General features: G+C 43.2%; 1 protein-coding gene across 1 annotated transcript; it reads left to right on the top strand.

Annotated features, from left to right (window-relative positions):
• Nucleotides 1–717: 717 nt before the first annotated feature.
• Nucleotides 718–3,330, top strand: LOC107418206 (leucine-rich repeat receptor-like serine/threonine/tyrosine-protein kinase SOBIR1). Its single transcript, XM_060814950.1, has 3 exons — nt 718–1,002; nt 1,230–1,285; nt 2,077–3,330. Exons 1-3 carry the CDS (start codon nt 718–720, stop codon nt 3,161–3,163), a joined length of 1,428 nt encoding a protein of 475 aa, XP_060670933.1. The 3' UTR covers nt 3,164–3,330.
• The last annotated feature ends 9,339 nt before the right edge of the window (nt 3,331–12,669 follow it).

Raw genomic sequence — 12,669 nt, 5'->3', positions numbered from 1 at the left:
AGAGTATTGGAAATTTGATAGGAAAACGATTCTAGTGGCATTGGATCCACTAGGAAAGGTATCCTCCAAAAATGCATACCATATGGTTTGGATCTGGGGCAATTCGGCCATTCCTTTCAGTGATGAGAAAGAGCAAGCAATGTGGAGGGCAGAGAGATGGAGACTTGAGCTACTTGTTGATGGAATTGAACAAGAAATACTAGACTGGGTTTTTTTTTTTTTTTTTTTCTGTGTCCTCAAGAAACTTCCAGCTCATGCATTCATATACAGAGTAGTACAGAACACTTCTGCAAAACCCCCCATCGAAAGCAAAACAAAAGCAGAATTCATATGATCAAGAACCCACACACATATATTATATAATTGTCAATTTGTCATTTATATTTTTGAAGAATAACAATATGATATTTGAGAGTAGTACAGAACACTTTTTTTTTTTTTGGGTTACAGATAAAAGAAAATAGATACATTTGTGTGTACGGAGGTGATAATACTGATTGGATAAGGGTTTCACAACCAAAGCAAAAAATGTCGCAAAAGCTCTTAACATAACCATAGAATTGATTTATGCTGGAAAAAACAACACTTCCAAGAAGGGGTTGGAGAGAATATTTGAAGATATTGAGAAGGAAAAACTTAGTCTCTTCTGGCCTGATTACACATCCACCTGGTTCTTCTGGTCCAGGCTAGAGAGCATGCGGATCTCAAAGACTAGACATGGCAGGACTGTTGAGGAACGATCAGATTATGAAGGAAATCCAGACCATACTCCGCTATGATGGCAGTGAGAAAGGATGGATTATACTCTGCAGAGGAGCAACTGAGATGGCCAGAGCCAATGGAAAGTTGGCTGTTTCGACTCTCAACGAATTTAATGCTTGGCAAAGTAAAGCTTTGGAATTGGGTTTGGTGCCCGCAATTGATGATGAACTGAAAAGACGTCGCACCCCAGAACACTGCAATCACCTGATCCTTCCAGGGAATGCGCACGTCCCCGATAGGGTGATCTGCGCAGATTGTAGCCGCGAAATGGAAAAATATTTCTTTTACCGCAACGACACTTAATAAAAAAGCTAGTATAAGCAGGATTTAATAGTCAGTGCTTGTTTGTTGTGAAGGTTCATCTGTTATGTTGCTTTGGTTTTTAATATTTGTGTGGTTTTCTTCCATAAGAGCTAGGCTTGCTACTTATTAACTAAGATGGCTGTTTACTTGTTAATAATGTCTAGGACTTTGAACACCGTTGTGGGATTACTGCTGATTCCTGGACCAGTATATGTTTTCTGTAAGAAAATTGACTACTTTTAAGGTTACTATAAGATTAGAATAAAGGCTATGAAATTCTTTATTAAGTACTCAATCTCTTTCATCATTGCCTACTCTATATATACCAAGCAAAAAAAAAAAAAATCCATAATTTAAATTTATACTTAAATATATATCAACGGAAACTAATTAATATCCCATTCAAACGGCAAACAAAATCTTAAAAATAACTTTAAAAAGACTGTCATACAGGAAAAAAGTATATTCCTAATTAAAGATCAAGATTTCTTTTAACATTTAAAATCAGCAAAGAAAATTGGTATTTAAATTCCAAATTAACAAGAAAGATCACATATGAAAGTCAATAGAAACATGAGCATCACAGAGTGGTGACTTTTTTGGCAACACGCTAACAAGCAGCAATCGAGGAATTAGGCTGGTTAGGTCTACCAGTGCACGTCAATTTCATACCCGTAGATTACGAAGTGATCTAATGGCCAGAATTATCCAGAAAACATTCTAAGTCTTGTGTAGCGTTGACTTGACCTGGCCAAAAGAAAATTAACGACGACTCCATGGAAGACTGAATTCGTTTATCATCTGTCCAATTAAAAACAAACATATCACCATTTTTCATCCAATTGGAGGTGCTTTCTACTTCAATTCCCTGTTGGACGGTTTGATTGTAATTGGACGATGAACTTTTCTTCTTTTTTTATAACTATATTTTTTTTTTTATCCAAAAAGGTATAATAAAAAATGATTTTCTATTTGGGTTATAAATAATGCTGAGAGTCCAACAACTCACAGGGAAAAGGATAACAAGAAGAAGCTAATTTGGTGGTTACTAGGATCTATGGCTGGAACTATATCCGGTTTCACCTTTTCTCGGCTATTCAAGCCGATCTTGGCTGCAGTTATGTGCGGAGGCAAGGACAAAGGCCCTGCAATCTTTAGTCCTTTAATCAAAAAGAAAGAGGATTTGGCTTTCTTGAAGAACAAAGAAAGAATTACTTCGTTGGAGAAGATACGGGAAGGCAGTCTTGGAGAGGTTTATAAGGCTGAATTACCAGGAAGTAACGGCAAAATGATTTCTATAAAGAAAATTATTCAACCACATATGTCCGCAGCAGAATTGACGCGGCAAGATAGCAAGACTCTGAACAAGAAAATGCGTCAAATCCGGTCTGAGATTAATATTGTTGGTCATATCCGACACCCTAATCTTCTTCCTCTGTTGGCTCATGTTCCTAGACCTGACTGCCATTACTTGGTGTATGAATTCATGAAAAATGGTAGCTTACAGGATAGGTTTGGTAATGTTAAACAGGGAACTCAAGAGTTGGATTGGTTAGCAAGGGTTAAAATTGCTCAAGGAGTGGCTTCTGGGCTCGAATACCTTCACATGAATCAAAACCCACGTATAATTCATAGAAACCTTACGCCAGCAAATATACTTCTTGATGATGATATGGAAGCTCGGATTGCAGATTTTGGGCTTGCAAAGGCAATGCCAGATGCTCATACACATATGACATCTTCAAATATTGTAGGAACTGTGGGATACATAGCACCGGAATTCCATCAAACACTCAAGTTCACAGACAAGTGTGATATTTACAGTTTCGGAGTGGTCCTTGCTGTTCTGGTCACAGGAAAGCTTCCATCTGATGAATTTTTCCAGAACGGCAATGAGATAGGTTTGGTTAAGTGGTTAAGAAGTGTGACTAATTCAGAGAATCCTCGACAAGCAATCGATTCGAAGCTAATAGGCAATGGTTTTGAGGAGCAAATGCTTTTGGTTCTAAAGGTTGCTTACTTTTGCACTTTGGATAATCCAAAAGAGCGACCCAACAGTAAGGATGTAAGATGCATGTTGTCTCAGATCAAGCACTAGGTCTGTATGGAAATGTTTTTAAGGTTGCAGGATTTGTAACGCATGTAATAGAAGGTGTAAGTTCATGCGTTTAGATGGTCTGTCTTTCACTAGGTTGATTGATCTGGATACTTTAAAGTTTATATGTCTCCTAAGTTCATGTTTAATATATCAATCTCTTGTTCCAATTTTCTATTTTAAAGCAAGATAGAATATAAAATCTTTGCATGTTTTTATTCTATATTATCACTCAAATTTAGCAACGATGTTCTGTGTGGTACCAGGTTGATTGTTCACAAGCATAGTATCACAGTCCCACCATTCTAAGTGTGCAACGAGACCGTGCGATGCTTACTCACCTCTCACGGGTAGTAAGCCAACCATTAATATCCCTCGCAAGCAAATAACGCACACGGTATTAGTATTGTGCAAGCACCAAGTAAGCAACAAAATAAAGCATGTAATCACAATCGTTAGAAAATGATCAGTAAACAAGGCAACAACACAATGAAATGGAAATGCGTTCGTTTTATTTAGTCTCGATGGAGAAAGCGGCAAAGAAGTTTACAAGCATGCTATCAAGAGTTCTCACCTATGCTAGTGGTCTAGCCCAGTGGTCTAGCCCAACAACTTGCCGACTAGTGTCACGGACTTGTTTGTTTACCCTTCAAGCCGTGCGGCCTTAGTTGCTATTCCGACCCTTTGTTGCAACTAAGTAAGCCTTTTGCCCACTAAAAGAGAAAGCTAAGCAAAGAAAGCTAGAGCACAAAGAGAGTTTGGGAGAATGAAAGTATATTACTTGAAAGAGAGCTTTACAAGTATAGATGAGATTTCTTGGATGGTTTGGCCAAATGAGGCCTCCACCTATTTATAGGCATACAAAGCTTAATCCTACGGCTATAATTGCTTTAATCCTACGGTGGAGAATGGTTCCCACCTACTCCCACCTACTTTACATAAAATATCTAAAGAAACATCTAGAATGGATATGTACATGGCTTGGCCCATTGTAAGGCCCAAAATAGGCCCAAAGTGGATTATAAGGCCCATAATGGAGAGAATGCTCACCAAGTGTTTGATGAAATGCTTTAACCGTGACATTCTCCCCCACCTATGCCGTCGACGTCCTCGTCGAGCTTGCTTCATGGAACCTCTTGATATGATCTTCAAATTGCCAAAGTGCGATAGCAGGTTCCCAACTTGCTTCGCTATCGGGAAGTCCCTTCCATTTCACCAAGTACTCATGACTCGGATGGTTGTCCCTTCCACGAACTACTCGATCAGCTAAGATGCTCTCCACATCCTTGTCATAAGTGTTGTAGACCCCTATTGGTGCTCGCTTGGACTCCCCTCTTGTTTGGTCTTCCTCATCCTTGTAGTATGGTTTTAGACAACTCACATGGAAGACTGGGTGAAGTTTGAGTGTAGGAGGTAACTCCACCTTATAAGATACCTTGCCCACCTTCTTGACGATTGGAAATGGTCCCTCGTATCGACGAACAAGGCCTTTGTGTAGTCCTCGGGTAGACTTGTGTTGGGATGAAAGGATTTTGATGAACACCAAGTCTCCCACTTGATACTCCACGTGCCTTCTTTTGGCATCCGCCCACTTCTTCATCTTCTTGGTGGCCTTATGAAGGTACGACCTTGCTAAGTCCACTTGTTCATGCCAACCTTTGGCAATCTTGAATGCGGCAGGACTCCTTCCTCCATACTTGGTAACAAGTGTTTGTGGAGTGAGTGGTTGTTGCCCCGTGGCTAACTCGAATGGACTTCGATTGGTGGACTCGCTCCTTTGCAAGTTGTAGGAGAATTGGGCAACATCTAGCAGCTTTGCCCAATCATGTTGATTGGCACTCACAAAGTGCCGTAGATATAGCTCCAATAATGCATTAGCTCGCTCGGTTTGCCCATCGGTTTGTGGATGAAAGCTTGTAGAGAAATGCAACTCCGAGCCCATGAGCTTGAATAACTCCGTCCAAAACCTTCCGGTGAACCTTGAGTCTCGATCACTTATAATTGATCTTGGGAGTCCCCAATACTTTACCACGTGCTTGAAGAATAGCCGTGCCGTCTCCTCAGCTGGACACTCCTTTGTCGCGGCAATGAATGTAGCATACTTGGAGAATCGATCAACTACGACGATTATCGTGCTACATCCCTCGGACTTGGGTAAGCTAATGATGAAGTCCATGGAGATGCTCTCCCATGGTCTCTCCGGAGTTGGTAGTGGCTCCAATAAACCTGCGGGTTGTCGCTGTTCCACCTTGTCTTGTTGACAAACAAGGCAGGTCTTTACATACATTTCGACATCGTCCCGCATTTGTGGCCAATAATAGTTGGTCTCCAACAAAGCTCTCGTACGCTTTTGCCCTGGGTGGCCGGCCCATTTGGTGTCATGGCATTCCTTGATCAAATTCTTCCTTAGGTTGCCCCACCTTGGTACGTAGATGCGATGTCCCTTAGTGTAGAGAAGGCCGTCCTCAACCCAAAACCTCTTAGTCTTGCCCTCCATGGCAAGTTGTAGGAGTTGCTTGGCCACAACATCATGGTCCATGCCCTCCTGTAGTACGTTGGGTAGTTCCCCTTGGAACTTGGTTATCGAAGCTAGTTCGGCTTTCCTACTTAATGCATCGGCAACTACATTGGCTGTACCGGGCTTGTATTCGAGCTTGTAGTCGAACTCGGCAAGAAAGTCTTGCCAACGAGCTTGCTTGGGGCTTAACTTCTTTTGAGTTTGGAAATAGCTTGTGGCCACGTTGTCAGTCTTTACCACGAATTTGGACCCCAGCAAGTAATGTCTCCAAGTGCGCAAGCAGTGGATGATGGCGGTCATCTCCTTCTCTTGGACCGTATACCTCCTCTCTGTGTCGTTGAGCTTGCGGCTTTCAAATGCGATTGGATGCCTTTCTTGCATCAACACGCCCCCTATGGCAAAGTCGGAAGCATCAGTGTGCACCTCGAATGGTTTGGAGCAATCGGGCAATGCCAACACGGGTTCCTTCATAATAGCCTCCTTCAAGTCCTCAAAGGCTTGTTGGCATTGGGTGGACCAACTCCATGTCTTGTTCTTCTTTAGCAGATCGGTGAGTGGTGCGGCTAGGGCAGAATACCCTTTGATAAACCTCCTGTAATAGTTAACAAGACCAAGAAAAGATCGCAGCTCACTCACCTTGGTTGGAGGATCCCACTCTTGGATGGCTTTCACTTTGGCTTCATCCATGTGCAGCTTGCCATCCTTGATCTTGTGGCCGAGGAAATACACCTCATTGGTTGCAAACGAGCACTTCTCTCTCTTCACGTAAAGCTCATTATCCTTTAGAACCTTGAACACAATTCGTAGGTGGTGGATGTGCTCCTCTAGCGTCTTGCTATAGATGACAATGTCATCCAAATAGACCACCACGAATTTGTCCAAGTAAGGATGGAAGATCTTGTTCATGAGAGTGCAGAAAGTGGCGGGTGCGTTGGTGAGACCAAAGGGCATGACGAGGAATTCATATGCTCCATATCGAGTAACACATGTAGTCTTTGGCTCATCACCCTCCGTAATTCTAACTTGGTAGTACCCCGACCTCAAGTCAAGTTTAGTAAAGTACCTTGCTCCTCCAAGTTGATCAAACAAATCGGCTATCAACGGTATAGGGTACTTGTTCTTGATGGTAACCTTGTTGAGCGCCCTATAATCGATGCATAGCCTTAATGAACCATCGTGCTTCTTTTGGAACAAGACGGGTGCTCCATAAGGTGCTTTCGACGGTTGAATATAACCGGCATCCAGAAGCTCCTTAAGTTGTCTCCTTAGCTCCTCTAGCTCCGGTGGAGACATGCGATATGGTGCTTTTGCGGGTGGTTTCGCACCGGGCTCCAACTCGATGCAATGATCCACCTCCCTCCTTGGTGGAAGTTTCTTGGGTAGTTGTGGTGGCATGACATCCTTGAACTCCTCAAGGACTTGGCTAACCTCCTTCGGTGGCTCCTTGGAAGTAGCTTCTTCTTCCTCGCGTAGAGTAGCAAGGAATGTAGGCTCTCCTTTCTTTACTCCTTTCTTGAGTTGCATGGCGGAGAGGCGGTTGGAAGTACTTGGCTTGTGCATTGTTGGAATCATGCAAGGGCCTCCCTCCATTATACACACCGTGTTGTAGCGAGGGAGTGGTACCACATTGAATTGCCTAAGAAATTCCATGCTAAGTACAATATCAAAGTCATCCATAGGAGCAATGGAGAAGTTTACGTTACCTTGCCAAGTGCCAAGGTGCAACTCCACGTTACGGGCCATGCCATCTAGCGGTTTAGCCTCCGCGTTCACCGTTTTCAACCACCCTTGACCTTTGTCGAGTTTGAGGCCAAGCCTTATGGCCTCCTCCTTCCTTACGAAGTTGTGAGATGCGCCGGTGTCTACCATGACTTGGGCATCTTTCCCGTTGATACGTGCCGCCACGTACATTAGGGAGTTCTTCGTATTGTTGGTTGGGATTGGACTAGCCTTCAGTGAGTTAAGGAGTTGTATACAACCCATTTGCGTGTGCTCGTGAGTTTCCCTCTCTTCGAGCATGGCATTTAAGGACTTCCTCTTCGGACAATCTCTAGCCCAATGGGGACCATCACATAAGAAGCAATTTTCTTTCGGCTTGAATTCGGGCTTACCTCCTTTCTTCCAATCTTTGGTTGGTAGTGGTGGCCTTCTTGGAAACTCGTTACTTTGGGGAGTTTTATGGAATTTGGCTCCCCCACCTTTAATGTAATTAATTTTAGGCTTAGAGTTGGAAGACTCACCTTGCCTATATTCGACAAGTGTTTCGGCCGTCGTGAGGGCAGTGGAAATATCTTGTACTCCCCTTCGTTGAAGCTCTTGGTATGCCCACGGTTGCAACCCATCCATGAAGTTGAAAAGGAGATCCTCCTCACTCATGTTGGGAATTTGGAGCATTAACCCGGAGAATTGCTCCACATATTCACGGATGGAACGTTGGTGCTTCAACTCCTTCATGCGTTTCCTAGCTTCATTCGCCACATTCTCGGGATAGAATTGTTTCTTCAATTCACTCTTTAAATCTTCCCAAGAATTGATAGCGCATATGCCTCTCTTCATTTCTTCATGCTTTCTACGCCACCACACCGCAGCAAGATTAGTAAGATATAGGGTAGCGGTGTTTACCTTTTGCTTCTCGTCTTGGAAATCCAAGGCCTCGAAGTATCGCTCCATGTGCCACATGTAGTTGTCCAACTCCTTTGCATCCCTTCTCCCACTAAACTCCTTGGGCTTGGGAACATCTACCCTTGGAGTAGAGACTATTTGTTGGGTGGTGGCCGTGCCACTAGTTGCAGCTCTCTTGCATAATGCCCAATCCTCACGAGTCTCCTCTAAACTCTTCTTAAACTCATCTAATTGAGCTTGCATAAGGGACAAGGTTTCAATTACCTTTGTTTGGAAAGCTTGGCTTTCATGACGCCATGCCTCGGTGTTGGCCTCGTTGGTGTCTTGCATGGTACCTCTAAGCTCCCCCACTTGGCCTTCCACTCGGCCATCGAGCTCCCCCATGCCTTGCTCCACACAATCAAGCCGCTCCAACATGTCGGCAACGGCCAACTCCATCTTGACCACCTTGGTCTCCATGGCGGTGAGAACGTCCTTCGACTTTGAACGCCCACGTCCCTTCCTTGCAGCTTCGGGGATGACCTCCCTTCCCCTTGCTTGTTCAATCACAACCTCTGATGACGACATTTTGCTCTAGATGCTAGCTTTAACCTTGGCTCTGATACCACTTGTCACGGACTTGTTTGTTTACCCTTCAAGCCGTGCGGCCTTAGTTGCTATTCCGACCCTTTGTTGCAACTAAGTAAGCCTTTTGCCCACTAAAAGAGAAAGCTAAGCAAAGAAAGCTAGAGCACAAAGAGAGTTTGGGAGAATGAAAGTATATTACTTGAAAGAGAGCTTTACAAGTATAGATGAGATTTCTTGGATGGTTTGGCCAAATGAGGCCTCCACCTATTTATAGGCATACAAAGCTTAATCCTACGGCTATAATTGCTTTAATCCTACGGTGGAGAATGGTTCCCACCTACTCCCACCTACTTTACATAAAATATCTAAAGAAACATCTAGAATGGATATGTACATGGCTTGGCCCATTGTAAGGCCCAAAATAGGCCCAAAGTGGATTATAAGGCCCATAATGGAGAGAATGCTCACCAAGTGTTTGATGAAATGCTTTAACCGTGACACTAGCCACCCCCCTCTAAAAAGGTTATTGAGCCATTTTCATTCCGACAGGAATATATATCAAAATATGCGAGGAATTATAATGGCACTATTGCATATAACAAAAGCTAGAAATCGAAGCAAGTGACCATGGGCTTGACTAATGACCCTGGATGAACTTGACTTGGTATCTACAATCAAAATGTGGAGGTGTGTGTGACTCTTACATCCTCCCCCACTTATTCTATCGACACCCTTGACGACTCAGCTGCTTTGAACTCCTCGTTCTTCTGTTTGTAGGGTGCCAATTTGACTTCCTTCTCCCAGCTGGTTTCTTTTTCCCCTAGCCCCTTCCACTTGATAAGGTACTCTCATACTAGTTGTCGATGCACGTGTCTGGTTATTTCTACAAGGATCTCCTTAATTTCGTTTGTTATCTTCGACGACTTGGTTTTGACTTCGACTCTTACTGGAGTGTTGCGCTCTGGATCCTCCTTATCGGAGTAGTATGGCTTGAGGTTGCTGACGTGGAATACCGGATGTACTCTCATCCATCCTAGGGTAACCACCTTATATGACGTCCTCCTTACTTTGGCAATGATCGGCATTGGTCCCTTATATTTTCTCATCAACCTAGGGTCTCTATCCCTCAGCCAATGAAATTGCCCTCGAGTTAGCTTAACCATCACCATATCCCCCACATTGAACTCTAGGGGTCTCCAGTCTTTGTCTACCCATTTCTTCATCCGATTTGCCGCCTTCTCCAAGTAGGCCCTGGATATTTCCATGTTGTTCTTCCACTCTTTGGTGAAGTTGAAAGCCCTTGGGTTCTTGCCTTGATACTCATCGAAGGTGTGCGGAAGTAAGGGCATCTAGCCATCAACTATTTTGAATGGGCATTTACTTATGGAAGATCCTTTTTGTGCGTTGAAGCAGAATTTAGCTACATCAAGGAGTGGCGCCTAATTCTTCTGGTTGGCATTAACAAAGTGTCGTAGGTACTCCTCCAATATGCCATTGAATCTTTCTGTCTGCCCATCCATTTACGGGTGATAAATGTAACCTTTATCCTTACCTCAAAGTATTGTACGGCCAAAGAAACCGCCCTCTTATTCTTCAAGTTTGTGGTGAAATATTGGGGTGTGGCCTGACATACTGTTAGTGATAGAGATGCAAAGTTCACAAGATCCTTCTGGATGGAACTATTCAAGCTTTTTGGGTCCCAGCTTTTTGGATCCCGTGAACTTTGCATCTCTATCACTAACAATATGTCAGGCCACGCCCCAATATTTCACCACAAACTTGAAGAATAAGTGGGCGGTTTCTTTGGCCGTACAATACTTTGAGGTAGGGATAAAAGTTACATATTTTGAGAATCGATCCACAATAACCAAAATACTCAAAAGATCCCCGATCTTTGGAAGGTTAATGATGAAATCGATTGACAAGCTCTCCCATAGGCGTGACAGGACGAAAAGAGGTTCCAACACGTGGTGGTTTTCGCCTCTCAACTTTGTCCTGTTGGCACACAAGATAGGTTCAGATGTAATCTATAATATCGTCACACATCTGTGGCCAATAATATCCCTGTTTGATTAAGGCATACGGCCTTTGCCACCCCGGATGTCCAGCCCACAGAGTATCATGGCATTCTCGCATTAACATCTTCCTTAGGTCTCCAGCCTTTGGGACAAACAACCTATTTCCTTTTTGTCCACAACAAGCCATCCTCCTCCCAAAATTGATGAGTTTTTCCCTCCTTGCATAGTTTGAGGATATTCTATGCACAATGATCTCCCCCTAAATGCTACTTTATCAGTTCTCGTATTAAAGTTGTGATAGTACTCACAGCCATGTTAGCCAACATCCTTAGTGCTGCAAGCTCCATCTTACGACTTAGGGCATCCGCCGCCTGGTTTTTGGTCCCAACTTTATGCTTGAAATGAAGGTCAAACTCCGCAATGAATTCTAGCCAACGAGCTTGTTTTGGGGTTAGTTTTGGTTGTATAAGGAAGTGACTGACGGCTGAGTTATCTATCTTTACTACAAAGCTTGACCCCAATAAGTAGTGCCTCCAGGTTCTTAGACAATGAATTACGGCAAGTATCTCCTTTTCTTGAGCCATATAGTTTCTTTATGCCACTGACAACTTCCTGCTTTCGTAGGTGACAGGATGACCATCTTGAAGTAAGACTCCACCTAAAGCAAAGTCAGATGCATCGGTTTGGACTTCGAAAGGTCTTATGATGTCTGGCAGGGCCAACACCGGGTCTTTCATCATAGCTTCCTTTAGATCCTCGAATGCGCCCTCGCATTCCTTGCTCCACTCCCAAGGCACCTCCTTCTTTAGCAATTCCGTTAGGGGAGTTGCTTTCTTCGAATACCCTTTTACAAAATTATGGTAGTAATTTGTCAATCCCAGAAATGATCTAAGTTCTTTCACATTAACGGGAGTTTTTGTAACACCTCGTACCAAAAAATATACATGATTAAACAAGTTTGACCAAATTGACTAAGTTTGACCAAGTTTGACCAAGTGAATAATATATGGGTTCAAGTTTACTTTTTCAATAGTCAATATTTTTAGTTTGACAGAGGTACCATTGTATAGATCTCGTCGATATGAGTTTATAGACTGGCGACATGCTAAATTCTGAGTTACGGATAAAAAGTTATGGTTATGAGAAATTTTAAGCATAAGTTTTAAATCAGTGTCCAAGTCAGTCCCCAGTTTTTGTCTGTTAGTGACCCAAGGCTTTATATAAGCCTAGGTAAGCGTGTCAAACAGGAAACAAAGCCCAAAATATCCATTTCTTCCCCAAAACTCGAGAAATTCTCCCCTCAGACCAGTGGGTCCAAACTGGATCGTTTCGACCCGTTTACCATCGAACCGGGTCATCGCCGTTTTGCCCATTTCCGGGCAACCACCATTTACACGTGTCGGCCAACTAGGAAGTTCACCTGAAGGCGAGCTCAACCGTGAAATTGCACGGCAAGAGGCGGCCGGCGTGGTGGGTAGTCGGATTTTCTCATTTTTTGGCCGTTTCAGGCCAACCCATACACCTTTTCCACTATTTTTGACCCCTCTGAGCTCATTTCCATGATTATTTTGTCCAAATTCCTCACTGTTTGAAAGATTCGACAACTAGAAGTTTGGCCGATGCTTCAACAGTGTTTTCCGGCCACCGGAGGAAACTTTGGACCAAAGTGAGCATATTGATGAGTTCGTTGTCTCTTGGTCTTTCCGTCAATATAAATTTTGTGAATTTTGGAGGTCGTTTGATAATTTTTCCATTTTTGAATCAACTAGTTAATTTTCGGATAA

The sequence above is a fragment of the Ziziphus jujuba genome, chromosome 2 (assembly GCF_031755915.1).
Source record: "Ziziphus jujuba cultivar Dongzao chromosome 2, ASM3175591v1".
Taxonomy (NCBI): Eukaryota; Viridiplantae; Streptophyta; class Magnoliopsida; order Rosales; family Rhamnaceae; genus Ziziphus; species Ziziphus jujuba.
The sequence above is the reverse complement of the archived record's forward strand: the minus strand, read 5'-3'. Positions and strand labels throughout refer to the sequence as shown.